Source organism: Centruroides vittatus, unplaced genomic scaffold (genome assembly GCF_030686945.1).
Source record: "Centruroides vittatus isolate TY-2023 unplaced genomic scaffold, ASM3068694v2 contig_974, whole genome shotgun sequence".
Lineage (NCBI taxonomy): Eukaryota > Metazoa > Arthropoda > Arachnida > Scorpiones > Buthidae > Centruroides > Centruroides vittatus.
In genome coordinates this window covers 109,449-134,263 of record NW_027122647.1, presented here as the reverse complement: position 1 = coordinate 134,263, position 24,815 = coordinate 109,449, and the positions used below count along the sequence as shown (strand labels likewise).

The following is a 24,815-nucleotide window of genomic DNA, read 5'->3' as shown; positions in this document are numbered from 1 at the left end:
TGCCAAAAATAAGAACCTATCATTATTCTAAATGATAAGCTTAGAATTTATTTACAAAGTTAATCGTTTTATTACACACAAGTGTCTAGGTATGGCAAGAGCAAGATGCATGAAGTTAGTAAGAGATTTAATGATATATTACAAACATACTTTTTAAATTAACAAGAGATATAATTTTAATATCAAGAAATAGCAAAGCCAGTCTGTACATTAAACACATCGCTATAATTAACAATTTTTTTTCAATTTTATGACAAAAAGAAATCAATATAAGTAACAAATTTTCATTAAATATCATAATACAAGCCATATAAAGTATTTATTTCCAATAAATATTACAATGACTCAGGGTATGATGCAAAACAAAAAAGATCATACCTTATGATATGGCTTCTACAAACATATCAAATCACTTTTTTAGATCAGTTCTGTGGTTTGGAATGGCAGTTTTTTTAAAATTCATATTTGGACTTGTTAAGAGCTGCCTATTGAAATTAAATTTTCAGAAAGTTTCTGGAATTTATTCTAGGAGGTAGAGGTAATAAAGGTCTGTCATAAAATTTACACCTACAATGGATATTTTTTGATGGGATAGAGAATGTAGTTGGTTGGTTCTTCAGAACAAATAAAATGTCCATTATTTACTGGGAATGATGTATTTGTCATTGGTATAGAAGCCATCATCAAATGTATTCGGCAAGCCATCTGAATCCCTCTCCGTAACCTTGACGTTTTAAGACGCTGCACATGTACAACTCCAACGGTCGTCCCACTAATTCTGATTTTGGAACTTTTGCCTATTAAAAGAAACCCATAAGTAAACAAAGTGGAAAATTGCTCATTATAAGCAAAATTTTGACAAAACATATAAATTTACCTTTCCTGTTGTCATACTATAAAGATCAAAATATGTCCTCAGTTCATCTTCACTGGCTGCTCCTGGCCTATCTATTTTATTTCCCAAAATTAACACCGGACAGTTTGATAACTGTTCATCAGTCAAAATACTCTACAAAAAGAAATTCATCATTTCAGTAACTTTATAAAATTGAAACACTATTCAAAATGAGCATTAGGACCATGGAAGTTGCATCTCTTGTCATATCCTACAAAAGTGTGTTTAACTTTCAAAAGTAAAGTATCATTTGCTGTGGATCTACACAAAACCATAAAGACTGCATCATCCATAAGAACACACAGGCTGACAAAATCTGATGCTCCAAAATGAAATGTTTACAGTGATTGTATCTGCATGGGTTTTATACAATAGAGGACTTTTTATGATGCATTTCTTTCTTATGATGCATTTCTCTTTGCATTTCTCTTTTTATGATGCATTTCTCTCTTATCTGTATTAAATGCTTAAATTTAAACAGTTGACTACCTGAAATTATCATGATGTAATGTTTTCATCCTGTTTTAAGACAATTTCAGTTTCTTAACAAATATAAGCTGAAGCTCTCCTAAAACGGAAAACAGGACAAAAGCATTCCTTTGTGGTAAATTTAAACAGTTGGCTACTTGCACAATTCAAGTATTATCTGTATTAAATGCTTAATTTCAATATTGCCTAAACAACATGAAAGAAGCCATTACTGACAACTAAAATGACAGCAGCTTACCAGCGTGCATACAGATTGTAGCATTAAATTTGAATTCATTAGAAAACAATCCCGCATGTTAATCTTCAAGCCTATACTATGAGTAACCACATGGCCTGCATGCAATGTGTGGCCCCAAGATCCTAATTTCAGTTTTGGCAATTTGGCAACATAATTATTTTCATTTTCTGCCTGGTATCATTTTGCAACCCTGTTTAAGCTATAAGCTAATAATCATAATAAAAAACATTCAAATTAAAATTGATCAGTAAAGAAATAAGAATAAACTGTCTATTACTAGTTTGCATATAATTTTAGTACCTTCATTATCAAACATGTTGGTACTAGGGATTGCAATCCAGCTGGATTTTTGCTGGACCAACATCATTCCAACTGGATCCAGCACAGATGTAATTTATCCAGCAATTTATGGTTTTTTTAAAGAAATTAGTCTAAATAATAATAGTTTCTTGTCACTATAAATCAGTAAAACTTCTTACACATTTAGGTAGTAATCTTAACTTTATCTGTATCTCAAGTGTTAAACTGAACCAAAGATTAATTATAATGTAAAGTTAAATAGCAAAGGTAATTCTACTAATTAATATATTATAATCAGTGGCTAAGTGGCTATCAGTCTTACCAGTTTTCTTATATAGGCTCTACATATCAGTTTGTAGTTATTTATAACTAATTTAATTATTCGTGTTAGTAAAGTAGTGAGTAAGTAATTAGTAATAGTCTAGTAGTTGTTATTATCACAATCATGAATCACATACATTCATATCATCATATATCTAAGATACTGATACTCATTATAATCTTATTTTGTCCACTAGTACATATCTATTAACAGGACTTACAAGTCCTGTTAATAGATATGTACAGTACTAGTGGACAAAATAAGATTATAATAAATAGAGGACATTGAGGCATATTAATTTAACTGATACTCATTAATTTAATTAACTATTTAACTAACTAGGTAGTCTCAGTTTCTCACTAATTTTCACAATAAAATTGCCTAGCCTAGCCCACTAACCACTTGTAGAATAAAAGTTAAACTTCTACTCTAATTCTATTAAGTAAGTTCTTAAAATACTTTATTCAAGACAAGACTAATATTTCTTAAGGATTAACAGAAGTGATTGATTTAATTTATTTTTTTGACTTTTCTGGAAGTAGGATCTCAAGAAACAAATGGTATTGATGGTGTTGTCTCCCAACCTACTTCTTAATGAACTGCATATATATCCCGCTGCAGAGAAGGACCTTTCTACCTCTAAGCTAGTTGGTTTCAGGGTCATCAAATAATCATAAATTGTTCCATCGTGTGATTCACTGACGTCACAACTGAATGTGAATTAGAAATATGCACTAGGACTAGGAGAGGAGTTATTTTATATAGTGCAAAGACACTTTATTTAGTGAGAGCAGAAAGTCAACTGGCAATTAGATCAGCAGAAGCAAAAAGGTCGGGCGGTGGGTGTGGCACTGAACGGCACGCCGCCGAGTGAGAGCGCATGTAGCAAAGCAGCAACGTTGACAACGTAGACTTTTGCACCATTATTTAGAAAGTTAATTGAGTATTTACAGATCTGCAGTGCTGGATCCAGCAATTGCAATCCCTAGTTGATATTCAACAGGCATGAAAGCATTTCTGGATGCAGGCTACGTGCATTTTTTCTAACAGAGAAGTTTTTTAAATCACTGGCCTATAACAGATGCAGATAATAAAGTTTCTGTTGATATGTATCCTCCTTACACAGTTTAACTCAAGTAAAGGTGTCAGCAAATGCAGTGCGCTACAAAAACATGTTATATGCCAAGCTTATTAACTTTGTGACACCAATATAGTTCTGAAAGATGATTAATGCTTACAGTTTAATTATAGTACAAAAATTAATTTGTTAAGTATAATAATAATAAATTGCTAACAAGTTGATACACAAACTGTTTAGGTGAAGAAGTTACCATAAGCCAAAGCTGACCTAGTAACAATCCTGATCTCAACATTATTGACAACTGTTCGCAATATTTGAACCCATAATATGCTAAGAAGCCTGAAAATAAACAGCAGGTGCAGGTCTATTAGAACTGTTTTAAGCTGCAGGTTGTGAAAGTTGCTTTAATATATTTGTTTCATGCACATACTGTTGATTTTAATAACCTAGAACTTTAAGAAGCTGTGTTAATAGGCCTGAAAAACTTGCCTTTCATGTCATGTTCTTACAACAGTATTGTTGAGACTGGTGTGAAAAAGCATTTTAGTTCAATGACGTTTACTACCTATAATTCTACATATTTTGTGCACATGCAATACAGAAAAGAAAGTAGCATATTTAAGCTATGTTATCTGTTGAATGCTTTTTGGTATATATGTTATCATAGATGCAATTTCCATGTACAGTACATAAAATACATGATACTTTTATCTTTCAAATTCTTATTACAACTTAAAAAAATTTACACAGCATTTCTAAAATTGCTAATACTTCTGTTTAATCACAACAGGTTGACATTTCAAAATTCTAACTTGTCTATAAAATAATTCCAAAGTGGCTTTTGTATAGAATGCACAGTACTTATGACCACATACTTTAATATGTAGTCATAAGTGCTGATAAATAAACCTAAATAGATAGCGCTTAAATAGAAAATAGTGGTGGCTTTTGAACTATTTTTTAGCAAATTGACACCTATAAGAAAGACACAGGTTTTGACCAGCTTCAGCTTACATTCAATACTGGAACATGTACAAGTACTGTACATATTTTTTTATGTAATCTGTCATATAGATGCTGTAATTGGTGTATAAAATATATTTTTAGCCAGCTTTTAATTTATTCAGTTTAATTATCTGAAAAAGCAGTTTCTATTTCTTGTAATATAGTGCTAAGATTTATAATAAGTAGAAACATTTCAAAAAATTTTAATTGGTAATTTTCTAATCATACATATATTGAAAGAAGATAAAGATCTAAATATTTTTTTAGCAGATTGAAATACCTATTTTAATTTCTACTTTATGTTTGCATGCTGTGATATCACTGGAAAGTTATTTCTTAACCTAGCATGTGTGCTTGCTGAATATTAAAAACAAAACCAAGTGTATGACTCTTTTTCAAAGTCATAATGCCCAAAATGAAAAAGTATGTGGTCAAACTAAGAGGACCTTTTCTCAAGGACCATTAAGGGTTCAATAAAACCTACAATTAGGTAACAGGACCTAACACACACACAGTTTCTGGAGTTCTTTGGGGATCCAAGATTGAAGCCAGATGGGCAGAGCAGTTGACTGACAGCTTGACTGCCTCAGTCAGCCAAAACTATAACTTTACATTGCACAGGTGAGAGAACATCATGGAATATTCTTGTCTATTATAATCTGTACAATAAGGTTATTATATAATTAAACCATTCAATGGTGCCCCAAATGGTATCTAATGAGTTTAAAACATTTACTTTCTGGTGTTGGACAAGTAACATTGATCCTATTAAACTAATGATTTATCAGTTTCTTCTTTAGAAAATACCATTTTACATGATCTGTCATATAAGTGAACAATAGATAATACTGAGATCAGTATCATCATGTCTTCATACCTTTAATAATAAAACTGATTCTTAAGACATCTAATTGATATAAATGTGTTTTTCTTTTCTGTTTAGTCTTATGTTCAAATTATGAAATGAGCCTCATAATTATATAAGGAGGGGAGAAAAATGTTGTCAAAGAATTAGCATTTCAAATGAAATACATTGAATAATCTTAAAATAGGTATATGAATCATATTAATTTCAAAATTAAGAAATTTGTCTACAACAAAAAGAAACAATTACTTTGTCATATTTTAAAAAATACAATAAGGAGATAAAAGTAGAAATTTTTAGAGTGTTGAAATGCCACTCTTGCAACAAGAATTCATATTAATCCTGATAACAGTCTTAACATTACATAAACTAGTGAACAAAAAATCAAATATATCTGGATTGTCAAACTTATTTTGAAAGAGAAGCAGTAAACACACACGTACAGTTTAACAGAAGAAATTCAAAGAGAAATACAGAGAACATTTGTGATGCATGCAAATGCTAGAGAATATTGCATAAATGTTTAACAGCAAATATTAACAATAGCAACTGTTATTCATCATTTCAGTTTACTATTATTAAAAATATTCATTGAAATTAACTTTCACTAGAAAACACAATTTTGAGCTGAGAAATGTTTATTATGTCTTTTTTAAAAATTGTAGAATGTCAGACGTCAGTCAATTAAAACAGTTTTATTAATTTTAGTAGTTTAGACTTACATTTAACTCAACTTTTGATTCTGGAAATCTCTCTCTGTCACATGCATCTATAAGAAAGACAATGGCATCTACAGCTGGAAAATAATCCTTCCATACTCGTCTGGCTAAAATGAAACAAAAAATTTTTATATTTTAATTGAATGTTAAAATTTTTTTGTATGTATATTTACTATGTTAATGAGCAACAACAACTATTTATATATGGATTCAATGTAATAAATCAGCAACTCAGAAGTAAACCAATCCAAGCTGAACAAAAATCATCCAAATAACTTGATATGTGGCATTTGGAGAGTTATTGCTATGTAACATCAGGCTATAATTTGGAAATAATTATTAACTTACTAATAAATTTGGCACTAGCAGGATAAATTAGGTGCCATCTTGTATTAAATTTAATGAACTGGAAGAAAAGAAGAATCGGCCAGAGTGTTACTCAAACCCACAACTCCCACTTACCATGTGGATGTGTTGCCAATTACACTACCCAGACCTCCAGTCCAATCTTCCCTTCCAGTATATTTAACATTATGATATAACCATCGTCAGTTACTATGGTACCTGGCATGCGATGGCCAACAGAGTACCTTATGTGGGAGTTTACAGCATGAGGGCATTGAATGCGTCCCCAGTCGGCACACCACAGTAACCAGTAAATTTCTGGTTATCAAGATCCTATACCTGACTGTAAATTATTTTTTTTTTAAATTTAACTGAGGTAAATTCTTCTGTTGCTTTTACATAAAATTTGTTTATATTGGAATAAAGTTGTTGTTTTGAAAACCATATTTTCTGCAGAGGAGAAATTGAAAAAAAATCTTCCATTGATTAAACAAAAGGTAATTTTTGAAGATTCTTATATAACAATATTATACTTTGTAGATTAGCCATTTGTTATAATGCTTGTGACTTATATAACATTTATGAAAACTTTTGGTTTGATGCAAAAGATGATAATTTGTTCAAATTAGAAACTTAAGACACAAAGTATTGCTAGAGTACATTTTGGTTATAATATAGTGCAAAGGTAATTAGTTATGCTGCCATCTTGTCCTAAATTTAATGGTTAATCTTTCCTTCCAGAAACATCTACAGTGAGGCTTAAATCCATACAATTGCTTTGCAGATGTGATACCAGTTACATAATACAGCTTGAACCTCACACCAAATATCACACAAAAAATAAAAAGTAAAGACACGCTGTCTGTGTGATATTTGATGTGAGGTTCAAGTTGTATTATGTTAAAAGATGTAGGAAACTGTGAAAAACCTCTTCTTCATGTTGAAGTTGTATGTGATCCATCTACACTTTACTATCAGTTGAGTAAATACATAATATTGTATCCAGAGCTACACAAGTACTATAAAAGAAATCAGACAGTAAATTCCAGCAGTTAGTACATTCATCTTGTAAACAACACAAGGTGGTGATGAGCATTACATATTATAACAACACAGATGAAGTCATACCTTCCACAGTACATCAGGTTCTAAAACAAAAGGCCTAAATATATGCCCTCTGCCAACACCAATGTTTGCCAGTTGATCCTGGCCTCATCGGCAGCACTCAAATCTTGCCAAGCAGCAGCCATTACCAATAATTCCATTTGTGGATACATCACAAAACTTGCAACAGCAAGAAGATAAGCATCTGATGAGTCTAAACATCATATGGACTATCAAGCGGTAATGCACTTCCTTGCCAGAGCCAACTTGAGGTCTCAGATAAGGACAAGAAATTTGTGCTGTATAAAGAAGACGACTTTCTCCTTAGGACCAACAAGTTTCTTTCCCAATTGCAATCAACAGTGCTAAGTGAAGACCCTACAGAAAACAAGGTGAACCATAAACCTTTCAGGTGTGATATTGGTCCTAACTAGTGTCGTGATCTCGCCTCCAATGTTGCATGCTCCAGATTGTTTTTTGAGCCAAAAACACAGAATGGTTGCAATGGCCAGCCCTCCTTATATCTATTATTTAGAAAAAGCACTAGCTAAATTTCTCCACACACTAATTCCAGACTCACCCTATGTTACTCCCTTGTGCTTAGTTGCTAAATCCACCATCACTTTGGTTTGTAACACACCAATAACCAGTGTATACAGCTTCTACAAAACTGGACATAGTATCCCTGTATCCTTCAGTGCCCACTTTGAAAGCCATAATGCTTGTCATTTCTCTATTCCTCAAGAAGTGCTTTAGTATTCAATAAATACTGTGGTGCTCCATGATGAAGAACATAACTACTTTTGGAACCCATGGGGATTCCATTTCTGTATCTGCTGTTCCAGCAGAACTGATCATGAGAGAAATTGAGCACAGAACATTCAATTTCCTGCTAGCCATCCACTATCCACTGTTGTACTTGTGTTATGTTGATGATGCAACTCTCCCACGCTTGACTTGCCATATGCGAGTTTCCCTACATAAATGGCTAAACAGTAATATGTGTCCACCATCACACCTTTGACATGGGTGTATATCCATGCATGCACTGCATGGCATTTCAATATGTTGAGTAATCAAATTTTGACCACGCTCATAATGACTTAATTTCAATTTAAATACAGTAGAGAGTCGTTAATCCAAATTAATTGGAGACTGGGGTTGTTTGGATAACCGATTATGTACGAAAAAATATATTAACCTGTCCGATGTTCAAATTTTTCTCTGTTATGTGTCGCTTCGTGTTGAATTTTCATCAATTTTAAGCCTAACAAAAATTTTTAATAATAATAGAGGCTATTGTATCATTAAAAATTATTTCTTTATTTTGTACAAACAAAATAAATATATTAAAGAATATAAAAACATAAAAATTATACTTTAGAAGTAAATTTAGTATCAAAATGGTTCAATTCAGCATGACACAGTTCGACTGAAAAGCGTTCGGATGACTGGGGTTCAGATAAACATATTACAGTAGAGAGTCGTTAGTCATCTTTAGGAGAACAAATAAGTTCATTGAAAGTACTAGCAAAATAAAAAACTGTTAACACAGCACCCACAGTGCTTTTACTTTCTTGTTATCAGTTATACTGTTCAGACCTCAATCCAATCAAATTAATCCATATTATTATCACCATGTCAAATGGTGAAGCATCTTTCTTTCATGGTACTCAGTGAACTATATGCTTTATCTCCACATTAAGTGTGCTTTTATAAATTTATACATAATTAAACAAACTATTATTGCTGGACCACATTTGACATACATTATGTCTAATTACAGATAGATCATTAACACAAGTTTCTAATAATTTATTTCTAATATGATATCATAACTGGCTATCTTATAAATAAAGCAATAAATTGTATAGAATAATAAATATTTACTGCATAGTTAATGCTAGTTCAGTTACAGAAAGGAATAAATTGTGTTTTGGCAATAGACAATTTACTTCTCTAAAGTTCTCTCTTTTTAAAAGCTAATTGCTTGACTATTAAAAATAAAATTTGTTTTATATACACATTTGGAAATATCTTGCTTTTAAATTCATGATAAACTACAATAATTTTTGAACAACTATTCAGTAAAAATAAAAGATATCTTACCTTGATGATGTCCTCCTAGGTCAAATGTGGTAAATTGCATGTTTCCTATTGATAATTCTTCAGAAGCTGTTGAAAAAATTTCTCCAATAAATATTTTTACAAACAACGTACATTAGAGAGAATTTTCTTCATTCTAACACATTCATTAATGGACACTTCTAAGTGACAAGCAGCTAGGTAACCAATAGGATAGTCCATTTCATGTGAAATGTGAATTATCCTATTGGTTTGCTTACTTAGCAGCACCCTCCAAGCAACAACAGAAAGCATTGGCAATAACAAACCACCAGACTCTTTGAAGAAGTTTAAAAGTTCTTGCTGGATTGTAAGAGTTTTGTGATTTCCCCCATCCAGTCATAAGGGTAATCTAATTTGTGTAAATTTTGAGATAATAAACTATTAAAGTTATTAAAAATAATTCTATAAAAAAAATACATCTGTATATCACCAACAATGTTCCCACTAAGCTGTGCGGCTGCACACAAGAATTTATGTGCTGCACAGGGGAGCATGCACACAGATTTGAATTGTTGTTTACTTATTTCTCATTCTGTCTGCAACATGATTATTGCTATGTATATTTCAATTAAATACATTAAATCATTGACAAAAGATAATATTTTGTATGGAAGTATGTTTTAAAATAAATTTAAATTTTTCTGAATTTTTTGCTCAGAATCTGCTTGGCAAAATTTTTTTTGCTCAGAGAAGTATATGTTCTGTTCATCTATAAAAAAGATTAGAGGAAACATTGATCACCAATACCAAATTAATCAACTGGTAAGCTAAACTACTTCATAATTAATTTGCAAGTAAGTCTTATTTGAGAAGAATTACAATTAAGATTTACCATTTTAAAATAAAACTAAAGTACTACTAATTTTGTCAGTAAAGTTAATATTTATTCAAATTTGGATATTTGTGTTAGATGAGGCTCTAAGTCAACTTATTTAACTCTATATAGGCATATATCATTTTAGAGGAAAGCATAAGCATACTCACTTGGATGTAATGTTGGGACATGTTGGGCCATTCTGTCATCTTTGAGCATGTGTAAGAGGGTGGTCTTTCCAGCATTGTCTAGTCCTAAGAATAGTAATTTTCCATTTTTCTTCCACAGACCTGGGAAAAAACAAAATTATGTATTTAGTTCTACTTCTAATTTACATCTATAAAATACATCTATGATTTAGTGAACAAAAAGGAAATTATGCATCTTCTGCCTTATTTATCTTTGCAGTTTCATGAATCAGAGAAACAATATTTTGTATGATGCAATAGCAGTGCCTAGATCAAATATTATTATTTTACGAGTCAAATTAATTATTAAGACATCAAATTACATCTGACATGTTACATCTAATAATTTTGAGAAAAAATTAGCAAGACATATTGTTGTGGAATACATGCATAATATTAACATTATTAATATAAATTTCAAGAGCCAAAGAAAAGATTCTCCCATCTGTAATGAAAGAATAAAACTGAACATGTTGAAAATGTAGACATCACTTCAGTCAACAAAAATACACAATTTTGAGTTTTAGCTCTTCCTGTCCTCTGGGCACTAAGAGGGCCTTTTTTCCCATATTCATTGTAGTTCATCCAGACCCACAATGCAGGCAACTAGGTGGTCAGGAAAGAGCCTAATGTATCCATCACAGATTGTCATTGAAAAATTGGTGAGGTTGGCTGTCCCAGATTTGATCCCATGCCCCCACAGATTGTAGGCTGATGCTTTAATTGCCTCAAACTCAGATTGATGGCTAAGTAATTTGTTTTTGTATACACTCATATGAATCTGCAAACACATACTTTGATATACATAATTCTAAATATTAAAATATTTTTGATTTATTATTTTGTTAACATAAAATCTAATAAGCCTGTCAGTCAATTTTAGAAATCAATGAAGAATTGGTAAGTTTCCTTGCATGGCAAATTTAACTTCCTACCAATTCATTATCCCATTAAATTAGCTAAATTACTCTAAAAGTATATCATTATAGTTATTTTGTCCCATTACATGACCAAAACTAATTTTTAAGTTTGTTTACCATTTAAAGTTGCATTCATCATCATCTTTACATGCTAAATAGATTGATAATCTATCAAAAGAAGCTACATCGAAGTTCTTCTGTTCGACCCTAGATACGGATTTAGTCCAAAATTTCTAGAATTCAATCCATAGGACCACAAATTCCTATTGCAAATATAGACATAATGTTACAACATATTTGTCAATTCAAAATAGTTAATCTGTTGAAGGAATTTGCATTTTAAAATTTATTTATAACATAAGTTTCAAAAATTCAAAAAATTTATTTGTTCTACCATTTGCATTTATGGGTTGTTTACTATTGTTCAAATGTTTCTTGTAAAACTAAAAGCCTGAAAAATTACTAAGCATCAATCATAATCAGTTTGAAGAAATAGGACTGTTTTTCTCATCACAACTTCATTGTTTAAAAAACATTGTTAAGCATAGAAACAAATGGCATTTAATAAAAATTAATTTTATTTTACATTTTATAAGATGTCAAAAGCTTTCTGTGCACAGAAATTAGAAAGTAAAGATAAGGAATAAGGAAATGTAATCCACACTACATTGATAGACTTCACCAAACTGAATCTTAAAACAAAAAGTCTACAGTTTGGAAATGTGCCATTATTAAACTACAGAATTATTCTTAAATTAAGGAAGCTAACAAACTTTTTGGGAATTTTCCAAAGATTTTTCTGACATTAAAAGAAAATTATTCTTTTGGTGATCATTTTCCACATAAAGAAGTTTGTGCACTATGATATTCATTATGTAATGTTTAAAGACACAATTATATCTATAAATAGTGTAAGCAATTGGATTTTCCTGCATAATTTTAGACTAGCAAAATTTTTAGAAAAATTAATCATTATTTTGGGTTCAATTATTTAGCAAATAAATAAAAAAATAGAGATTGATAATGCTGTAATCCTATTTGCCTTATTTTTGGAACCTAAGAAGCAAAGTTAATTTTTCAAACTGAAAAAATTGCCCATTGTCATCAAATGTAACATCAACTTGTTTAAATTTATGCAGGTATTGTAATCATCATAGCATTGATAAAAATTTGATAACACAAAATTAACAGACCATGTAATTTTTTTGTTTAATCTCTAATGTTTTTTTTTTTCTTACACCTTAACTTATAAAGTTCATCACAGATCATAGAATTTTGAATTATTTCTATGCCAGACAACAATATCTAAATTTATTTTTGAAAGATTGATAGTCAAAATTGACAGGACAATTCTTTTGATAGATTATCAGTAATTGTTCAGTTGATTTGCAGAAATAAATTCTGTCAATTTAACAAAAAGTTAAAACTTGTCAACCATACAAAATCTTATTATGCAACATTATTTTTTTTTTTTTTCAATAAAACAAAATATGATTATTTTCCTCCAATAAATAACTCCTCTATTATTCATCACAAAATAATCTGTTAAATTTGGCAATAGTTCAGCATTGAAATTGTTAAGAATAGTATAAAAATTGTAAAAAAATGAAAAAAATACAATGGAAATAATCAAATTAATGATAATGAATTTATCAGTTCATTATTAAATATATTAAAACGGTGGAGACCCTAAATGAATGATACATATATTTGGTTTCGGTTGTTGTTCTAATTTATTGTTTAATATTGTAATAGATTGACTAAATTTTAAGAATAGAAATAGCTTACATAACAATTATTTATTGTCGGAGGTTATAATATATTTATTAAATATTTGTAACCTAATGCACCCCTTGTAACTGGAATTTTTCCAAATTACATTAATAAATTAAATTGAATAATCAAATTAATGATAATGAAGGTTTAAAAATTAAAGACAAGTGGAGTATAGATTTAAAGCAAACAGCAAAAATGGTATAAGTGGTAATTAACTGAGTGTAAGTTTTATTACGTGTAAAGACAAATTTAAATATTGAAGATTATATTATAAATTATAGTGAAATAGCATTAAATAAATAAGTGAATTTAAAATGTCTTGTAAGTTAAAACTGTTAGATTATACAAAAATAAAAAGAGCTAGAAGAATTTAAAATGCAATATACAGTACATCTGTATTCTAAATGTATGTCTTAAACCATAATTTAATAGTATTGAAATGTAAGTAACATATCTTTATAATTACACAGTAATGTAATCTATAGAACCTACATATTAAAATCATTAAATTAGAGGAACCAAATATTCTAAAAATAAGACAGAATTAAGCAACTTAAATAAGAAGATAGTGGAAACAGCAAGAAGAAATTAAAATGCACTTAATATATATGCATGTTTTAAGTGTATTAGCTTTTATTTTAATAATATTACTACTTGAAAAGTGAACTTGAGTTCTGAAATGCATTTAAGCTAATAGTTTATTGTAATCAATTTAAATAAATAATTTTATATTTGGTTGTTTGTGTTCAATATGCACTAATATATTATTTACTAACAGATTCTGTTTATGTAAAAAATGAATGTAATAATATTAATGTATGAGCAAAAGTAGATTTAATAATGGTAATTAACACTATCTTGCTTTATAATTCATTATTTTATACAAATCTTTAAAAAATTGCTATTTTAATTGTCAAAACACTTTCAATTCTACATAAGTTACAATTAAATAAAATCAAATGTGTCTAGTTTTGGTACTGGCGTGAAACTTGTATAATTTTACTCCAATTTCAAAGTGACAATTGGTTTATTTTAAATAAGGAGGTGCATAGGAGAACACCCAAATTTTGCCAAATTTACAAAAATTTGCAATTGAAGGAATGCTGCCAATAAACAATTTGACCATAAAATAAACTAATAATTATAAACCCCAGATAATTTCAGAAAAATGTTTATCAGTATTCAGGTTTTTATAACTTGAGCCAACATTACATTTCTTATATTACATTCTTAATGAAATAGCTATAAAATGGATACTTCATTATTATATAGAATTCATCTTGTTGCAGAAAAGTGCCATCTGTATCATCCATATGATCTAAGTGGAAAACAATTTTTAAGAATCTGATTTCACTAAACAGCAGAAAACTAAATGTAATAGATATCATCTACACTCAAAGACAAATTTGTAGTGTTACGTAGTTAAACAAGTCTGTCAAAACAGACTTGTTTAACTACGTAACACTACAAATTTACGAACGAAATGGGTAGAGAGATAGCTCTTGGCAGCATCTTAGAAGCAACACAAAGCTGAGAAGGAAAGTTTCTGTCATGTTTTATCATTTTAGCAACTAAGTTGGAAAGTATGATTGGTTGGCATTAGAATTAGGTTATGCCAACCAATGAGCATGATACTAACAGCAAGAAGACTTTTTATTGTTGTTTATTGTCTTGTGAACTAAAGAATTTTTATTGTCCCTTCAATAATGGATACAGTAGTGAAATTTTATAGAAAAGCCTATCCTAACTGTGTGATAATTTGTTATCCACATGCTATGCTCTTGGTTTTTTGACTGAAATTCAAATGCAAAAAAAAAAGCCATAATTGGGAAAGTAGGAAAGTGTGAATATGCATGAAATTTGATAATTTTATTCCAATTTCCGAACAACAATGAGTTAATTTTCATAATTGTCCAGAAAATTACATTCACATTGCATAAATTAATTGTAACAAATTTTAAAATACTCTAATAAAAATAATTATCTTTAAATAGTTTACTTACCGAAGAGATTCAAGAAGCCTGTCATCCAATCTACTAGAAACATTTCTATGATTTGATCTGAAAAAAAACAAAAAAAAAAAGATATTAATAATGTTTAAGAAAGTTTTAAAAAAAGCTTAATTAGAAATGTTGACATCAGATAAGACATTGTGATGATTTTAGCTCTGCAGCTGTACACCACAAGACCTGGTTTGGATTATTGACCTGGATTGCATCTGGACAAAAATGCAAATTACCAAATTTGCATCATTCTCCTTTATCAAATTTATTTTTAAATTAAAACCTAGAAAGTTTTTGCAATGCTGTTATTTTAATGGCATGAAAATTTTTTGTTTCAAACCAATGTCACAGAATGCATATTCTCTTGCTCAATAATTTTGTTTAATACTGAAAAAATTTATTTCAAATTTAGAATTATGTAAATTTGCATTTGTTATATGCCGTTATATATAAACACAAAAAAACAAAATTTGAAATTAATTTGCATTTTTATTTAATGCTCAAATCAATTTATTGCAATAACTCTTGCATATTACATTTAATTATAAAAAAAAGTTGTGAAATAAATGACTTTTTTTCATAATTTATTTAAACACAGTATTACAGACAATGACACAAGGTAATGACTCACAAGGAAGCTACGTCAACTAATTTGTGCATTGCAGATAATAAAAACAACCACAATTCTATCCACTATAGCAAAAGAAAGTTCTTGTCTATTAAGAAATTTAAGTATTTGTTTTAAATTAGGAATGAAATTTTACATTTGTAATGTTTACAAGCAATCCACAATGATAAATCCTAATTAAAATTCAAACTAAGAACGTCAAAATCAAACAGTGACCCAGAGCAAACAAGAATGTTTTAATTTAGCAACTGTCAAAGAATAAATTTTGGTTGTAAGACAAAATAAAAGACTTATTTATCACATAATCAACAAAAAAAAAAAAGGCTTTCTGTAGGGATTCTTTTCTGAAAATAATAATAAACCTCATTATACAAAAGCTAATTACATCAAAAAGTTGGAAATTATATATCATATTAAAAATTTATTGAGTCAACCCTACAAATGGAACAATTGGATAATGCATTAGCTACATGAGCGTATGGCTTAGCCTGGAGCAATTAGTTACTTTCAATTTTCAGAATGAAAAGGATTCCCATACTGTAAGCATTCCTCCTTTACAATGTTTTTAAGAGTCTTACTAACATTGACAACAGAAACATGTGTAGAAGAAATTGGGGTTAAATAAGAATGGCTTAGTTATTTAGCTATGCAATAGTCTCAATCATGAGTCTTCTAAAGAAAATTAAGACAAAGCTACAAAGGAAGTTACTTCAAGATGTCTTCAAAGAACTTAAACAATTTATTATTATTTTTTAATGTCTTCAAAGCATTATTGCTTTATTCTCAAAGTCAATTTAGAAGAATTGTCATTGTTAAGAAGTTTTGAGGACAATACAAGTAGTTAGTACAGAATATTAGAAAAATGGACTAGAATATATGTGAATGAAGCAGCTGAAGGGTTCAATAAAAACTAGAACTAAGAATTTAATCTTGTTGCCAATAAAATACCATGTTTTCTTGATTCTAATGCACACCTGTTTTTGGAATTTTCTGGTCTCAAAAATTGGGGTTGAATTGAGCACAAAGTCGACTTAATGCAGCCTCGTTTGCATCATTTGCTTTTCATTCTGGTCAGCAATTTGCTTGTATTACAATGTTGGTATAGACATGGTACACATCCTTCTCACTACTTTGGTTTTAAATTTGGAATGGTTTGATGGTTTTTGAACCACAGAAAGCTAAATGAATGATGTCCAGCAGACAAATCTGTCAACTTGTGTTTGAACAGACAGTTATCCACTATACTGAAAAACATATATACAGACATTTTATTGTCACACTATGTATCTGTCTGGTAACAATGTCAAATGTTGCTGTTAAAACATTAACTATGGTAATTTTGACTGATTTTGTATTAGTTGCAGATCCTCTGTACCTGATAATAGTTATAAATGAATACATTTGTAAATATGGACATCATGAAGCACTATACACATGGAAATAAAACTTTAAAAAAAATGCATTTATCACTGTTAAATAACTTTTGCAGTTGCATTTTCAATATAAGGCATGCATTACATTCGCAAACGTTTTTTGGGTTTTGACATCTTGAAAATTAGGTGCACGTTAAAATTGAGAAAACATGGTAAATTCTTTGATTACAATTAAAACACAATTGTAGAATTCTAAGATAAGAGAGTCAGGTAAAGTAGCTTTGTTCTTTATTAGTTTTCCTTTTTAGAAAAGCCTTGATATATGAAAGTGTCACTTATAATAAAAAGAAACACTTAACCTTGCAGTAATTAAGAAAGAGTAGAGTTCCAGTAACTTAACAATGTTAGGTTGCACGATTTTAATCCTTTAGACAAGCCATATGATAACAGCCATCAGTGGCAGAAAATAATTTAAGAAATCCATTATTCAAAAGCTGATTGTGTGAGAAAGTACCACAATTATGTTGATGCCTCTGAAGCATCCAAGCTGAATACTAATGTCTCCACTATAGATATTTTCGGACAAACGTGTTAAGACTGTCCTCTGATGAATCTGATTTTCTAATTTCATTTACTTCTTTATCAAAAGGTTACAAATAACTTTCAGTAATGTCCTGTCTGGAATACAAATAAAGTGAATCTACTCAATTTTATATTCAAAGTCTTGCTGTTGCACAATAAAAAGTCAAATCCACAAACTGACCACTAATGGTTGCTCAATTAGTCAAATTAAATGTATTTCAAGTGTGGGAGGGAGACTAAAGTACTTATCTAAAGTCTAAAAAAACTTTTATAAATTAAATCATTAGAATTCCAAAAAGTCACTAGATAACTTAAGAATAATACTAAAAATTGATATGTTCCTATGACTTTAAAATTAAATATATTTTTCTGCTCTGTAAGAAGTTTATTTATGAAGAGAACTTAAAAATACTTAGGTTACAAGAACTAAAATTAATTGAGAACATAAGCCTAAAGAAGAGAAATGTATACATTAGCATTAAAATTAATTTATTACAATTTATGTAATCTATAAAATGTAATCACATGTTCCTCAGTTCAATAGTAAAGGCTGTATTCACCAATAAAGAAGTGAGAATCAAAAATTAATCATCAATCAATCAGAATTCATTTTACTTTAAGTGTGCAAGTTCTGATGGGTTAACTTCAACTTTGACTCTAAGCTCTTTGTTGGCAAATACAGCCATAAATGTTGAAACCAGACAATACCTAAGATGATCTTTTTCTATTCTCAGGATGACAGAAGTTCTCTCATTATAGGTTGATGGGGAAATCTTATTGTTGTTATTAAGATGGCAAGAAATCTCATTGTTAGTAGGTGATGGTCCCAGCATCCTACTATTATTAAGGTAACTGTATCCAGTGGTGGTGCACTCAGGATTTACTCTCAGGGAGCCAAGTTGAACAGATAATTCACATTAAAAAATCTTCTAAATAAAATTCCCACCTTGTGTGACCACTAATTCATAATTATTATAGAAATAGACATCATCATGCAATATAAATAAAAACATGAATTTTAATTAGGAAAAGATTTTTGAAAAATGTTCTACTTAGTTTTTGTTTCTTTGGAGGAGGCCAGGGCCTCTTGCCCCCTGGGTGTGCCACTGACTATCATCTCTTACTATTGGTATGAGATCAAAGTGCAAATGATCATATACTTGTAATACTAACAATTCCATCAAAATGTGTATTTTAATGGAAACATTATCATCAATAACATAAGTTAGAGATGCTATAATCAGAATCATCGTATTAATTAATGCTGGATAAAAGAAAAAACTGAATTCCAAAGATGCAGAAAACTGTGATTGCATATGCCAAATGGCTACCAGATTAAATCAGGCTACTTCTCTGCATTTATTTTTAATTAAATAATTTGTCACTAGAGGCAGGCATTAGGAGCTATCTCTTATTAAATTTAATAATTATAATTAAATTAATATTTAAAATGCAGAGAAGTAGCTCAATTTAATCTGGCAGTCGTTTGTCATATTACTAATATATTAGATTTTGAGATGTTCGTATCTATGATTGCATATTCAGCATTTCTCTATTAAGAGAAATGTGTCAATACTTAATGATGAATTATACACACTGTCTACCAAGAAAGTTTATTCAAATTTTGCAAATAAACTACAAGGAAGTTAAAGGTTACAACATTATGGAAAGGAACCAGTTTGATATAAAATAAAAAGAACATTTATATCATAAATAATGTCATTAATGACTCTTAAATTCATTCAAATGTGGATTAAATAAAGACTTAATTTAGGATAAATAAATGTATATTTGCATAAAAACTCAATTTACATGAAAAAATTTGATTTTTCTAATGTGATCATTCCAAAAAATATAAGAGCATTATAAATATGATTTAAATATAGTAAGCAGATTTTTGAGTGATTAAAGCATAAGATCAAAATTTGGCTTATATCAAAGCTACCAGATATACATTTTGTAGCTTTCCTACAGCTATATCTTTGAAACACTAATGTTAAATTTCTAGAAAATACAGGTATCCCATTTGTCTGGAACCAAAGAAATTATACTGATTGTCATTTATTCTTTTACAGATAAAGGCCAAGTGAGGAACAAATTTTAAGTTATTTTGGTATTGAATTTAACAGTCTGTATTCAGAATGTTGTATGTGATTGTGGGAAGTCTGGATTCAACCTGTTAACTCTTTGAAAACTATTCCCCAACTACAGATCCCCACCAAAATAACTTTATTGTATTATTCAGATTGCTTTTTGTCCATTGACTTATTTACTATAGATGGACTTATCAAACTAGACAGCCACAGGACAGAATGACCTTGAGAATTTTCTTCTATGTATTTATTATGATATGCATTTCGGACCTAACAGGTCCCCCCTCAGTCATGATAAATAGATCTCTTTGTGGATTTCTAGGTATATGCACATACATTATTAGTTTTGTAGTAAAAACTTCTCAACATATGTATTCATATGTGACAAGTCCATTAAAAGGATACATTTTATCCTGGATACCAAAATTTGGAAAAAAAATTCTGTACTATTCAATACAGACACACAGAATCTGATGAATCCATACTGCATCCCGATTTTACAGCCTGGAAATTTACTAGCTACCTCTCACTTACACATCTGCATTTACTTTGCTTTTAGTGTGTTTCCTTCCAGTTCACAAATATGTGTTAGTTTGTTTATTTGAAATATAGCTTGTAAATTTTCAGAGTGTAAAATTGGGATGCAGTATGGATTCATCAGATTCTATGTTTCTGTATTGAAGAGTACAGAATTTTTTTTCCAAATTTGTGTGTCCAGGATAAAATGTATCCTTTTAGTGGATTTGTCACATACAAATACATATGTTAAGAAATTTTTACTACAAAACTAATAATGTATGTGCATATACCTAAAAATCTACAGAGAGATCTATTTATCATGACTGAGGAGAGACTTCTTAAATCCAAAATGCATATCACAATAAATATGTAGAAGAAAGTTGACTCTCGCATCCTGTGGCTGTCCAGTTTGATAAGTCTGTGTATACAAAAAGTGCACTAGCATGAAACATAGGGAAAAAATAACATTAATTCATTCCTTCTTACTTGTCATATTTTAACTATAAAAGAATAAACAAGCGTCAATGTAACTCCTACAGTTCCAGAATTATGAAACACTCTATATACCAAGAAAATCACAAAATAAAGTTAAAATTTTCCTCCAGTAAATTGAGTGGAAAAATTAATCTCATTTTGCAAGAATTAGTATTATCATGTTATTTATACTAATGATTGACTTAAACATCTCCCAGTTGTCTTTTGTCTGTTCTTTACATTTTTCAAGAATTAGAAATATTTTGTATTTGAAAAATAAATTAATAAAATTTTACATCATCTATTTTCAGTATCTAATGCATTTTTTTACTTTTATGAATGACTCTTAACTGTTCATATTTATATAAATTAAATATCTTTCAATTTTGCCTAGTCCAGTATTTGCTGTGTAAATGAAAATTTATGCAGCAAAAATAAATCAAATTTCATGTCTTTCTAATTTAAAATAAAAAAGTACTAGTATACAAAATAAATTTTAAATTCATGTCTTTCCATTCAAAAGTTGAAGTGCAGTTTTATAGGGAAGGAGTTTATTCTGTCAATCAATAAGTTCGAGTGCACATACACTGCCGAAGCCTACTGACCCACTTATGGTAAACTCTATACATAAAGAACTGTATATTGAAATTATGTAATAAAAATTCAATATAGAATTAAATTTTGAAAATTTTTGGACAGATGTGTTTAAATAAAATATCAAAACATTTTAAGCTTTTTTTAGTAATTACCTGGTAAAGCTATAGTATAATTCCTACAAATAAAACTGCAGAAAGTTATTTAATTAAAAAAATTTTTAGTTATATCTTAGTTTACAAACTTTACAAAATTTTTAATTAGTCTATAATAATCTGCTTCATTTGGGAATAAAACTTATAATCCATTTGAGAATATTTGAGAATTATAACCATTTTCACAAGCTTCTATAAATACTAAGAAATTAGGAATTTCAAGATTCATAATTATAACATTCCTGAAATTAAAACAGTAAATGCTAAGAGAATATTAATTTTTATTTACATCAAAGTTTAATATCAAAATACTTAATATTTAGTCTATTAAAATGATTTAAGATAAAAGAACAGTCAAGTACAGACAAGACTAATGAAGCCTTTAATCTTCACATTATCACTCATAGAAAAATTTTAAGTTTTTATGTTTTTGAAATTAATCCACTCAGTTAGGTGTTACCAACAGACAATTGCTCTCTATTATGAAAAATCAAAACTGGAAAGCTTTTAATAATGGAAAGGAAGACTAGTTGCAATTCATTCAAAACTCTTAAATAAACACTGAAAGTTTTCTCTAGAAATATTTAAATTAATATTTCTCACTTTGATATTTGAAATTAAAGAAATTCCATTTTCCTGCTTTCTTTCTAGCACTTTCATTTGTCCTATTTATTTTCTAATTATCATCTTTTACAGAAAATAAGTAACAACACGAGCAAATATTTATTGTGATGATGTCACAATAAATATTTGCTCGTGTTGTTACAAAAATTGCAGCCTGGTATTGTGACAATGTCACAATACCAAGCTGCAATTTTTAATCATATTTTTAATTTATTTCATTTAAAATATATGCTCTCCACTTTAAATTATTAGTGGCTTACACCTTTACATCATACTTTTCCTTTAACAATAGAGTCATGCTGGTCATCTATCTAACACCTTTCAGGGGAAAGTTTTTGAATTGAAATAACTTGACTTTCAGTTTGTATCAGAAGTTTGTATGTAGTTAATCAGGGCTTCCTGCCCCTAAGTTTCCATATTTGGTCTCATCTTTCATCTATCTAACTCCATTCTCGAGATTAAAGAGAGACAGATAACAGTGTAAATTTATAGGTCTACATTTTTTTCAAATTGTAGCCTAAAAGATTTTCCTTTAATGCAGCATATAAGAGGTAATATGATCTATTATTTTTTAGAGGTTCATGTCACATAAGAATACCAAAAGTATATAATGCTGAAATATTCTCAAAGCAAATTAGATTTAATGCAATTAGATAAAGAAACACACTTTCTAATTTCCAGCAGCAGTTTAATACCATAGAAACATTTTTGACTTATTTATTCATAGGTCTTCCTCAGTTAGGGTAAACAAATCAAATACATAAATAGCATTTTGAGAAAAACAAAATACAAATTTACAAATTTGGAAATTTTAAAAACTTAGATATTTATAATACAATGATAACCTTGCATATACCTAAAATAATTCTTAAAATCATTACAAAATACACAAAAATTAAATTTGTTCTGGAAAGCCAATGAAGATATCCAACAGAATATGCTCTTATAACATCACTTACTTTGTTTTACTCCTCGTATTTAATATTTGCAATATGTTATAAAACACTAATTGTAAAAAATTAATTCTGTTGAGGAAATTTGTGAATGGATCACAAGTTCCTCAATCAACTAACAGTTTTAAATTATTTTGAGCCCTAACAAATGTAAAAGTGTGATTTATATAAGCCTTTTTAAATATCTTTATATAAAGTTACACTCATGCCATGTGCTTTATAATAAAGTCAAACTAGCCATTGTAGTTAATGAAGTAACTGTCACACCTTTAACAGTAGCTACAGTAGGAAAAATGCTAACATTTTTCACTCAGTTAACAGGTCATCTTCACATTTGAACAGCACCGGCTTGATGGTACCCGAGGCAAAACTGATTTTTGCTTTTACTGTTTCCAGAAGAGTTGAGCATTTCTAGAGCTGACATGATTCTATGAATTATTTATAAACAACTTTAAGGTACATTTACAGGAATTCAGTGTATTCAGTTCATTATTTTTTTTCCATTAGAACATTTCGACCACTCATTTTGCAGCTTGAGGCAGTCGGTTCATCATCTCACCCATTGAGCTGGCCAGTGATTGATCAGACACGTGATCATTCCTTTTACTATGTAAACAGCAATAAGATTGTAATTCTCTCAGTGTTAGCTCTGTGTAGAGTTGTAAATCACTCTATACAAATAATGTGAAAGAACTAAATTCAAATGGAAGTCTACTTGACAAAGAATTGCAAAAACTATTGCACCAACCTGATAACAAGTAAGAACTATGCAAAATTATCTAAATTATGGAATTTTGACGTAAAATAAAAAAATCATCTTGATATATTTATTCATTTCCCTTAAAACAAGAAGAATATAAGAAGAATAAGCTTACTTTGTTGCTGATGCAAATTAATTTTTAATAATTATCATACTTCCCACACCATATAATAAGAAGCAAAGTTATCAATATGTTTTTGGAATAAGAAAACTCCAGATGGAAAACATTAAAACACTTCCATCATAGATTAAGCATTACATTAAACATTCCAACCTCTACAGGATGTTTATTTACAATATTTTAAGTAAATTAAACTCATTTAAAATGAATTTACATGGCAACTTCACTTCAAGTGGAAGCTTATGAAGATTTTATATATATATATATATATATATATAAATACTCATACAAGTAATATCATATCTGATTTTGATTAATAGGCTAATTTAATGCTTAAAATAGAAATAAAATGTACTTTTCTGCTGAATTAAGGCAAAAATATTGCATTGGAGTGCAATTGATACCAGTGATGGACCAGCTGATTAATCAATTTCACTCATTTACTTGTAATTTTCTGGTTTAAATTATGTTTTTTAGGTAATTTACGAGTGAAATAAGAAAAAATAATACTTACTGGTGATCTTTTCATGAAATTTACATCAAAAATCGACTTGGCAGAATCCAATTTGATAAAAAAAATAAAATAAAATAAATGTTCTTCCCCTTTCAGCAGAATCTCGACAACATGGCACAAATGACGTCAAACGATGAAAACATTATGGTTGGTTATTGTTCACGATGACGATCCATAACGACGATATCTTATTCGTTATCGTCCGATGACGTAAACGAATTGTCATGTAATATT

The 24,815-nt window shown here is 29.3% G+C and overlaps 1 protein-coding gene across 1 annotated transcript; it reads right to left on the bottom strand.

Moving 5' to 3' along the window:
* Nucleotides 1-24,723, bottom strand: LOC136985628 (small COPII coat GTPase SAR1-like). The gene is made up of 7 exons (XM_067282946.1): nt 24,582-24,723; nt 15,192-15,248; nt 10,475-10,594; nt 9,473-9,538; nt 5,918-6,021; nt 878-1,009; nt 1-797 (listed from the first exon to the last, which is right to left on the bottom strand). The coding sequence occupies exons 2-7, from the start codon at nt 15,232-15,234 to the stop codon at nt 684-686; spliced, it is 579 nt and encodes a 192-aa protein (XP_067139047.1). The 5' UTR covers nt 15,235-15,248; nt 24,582-24,723; the 3' UTR covers nt 1-683.
* Between the last annotated feature and the right edge of the window lie 92 nt (nt 24,724-24,815).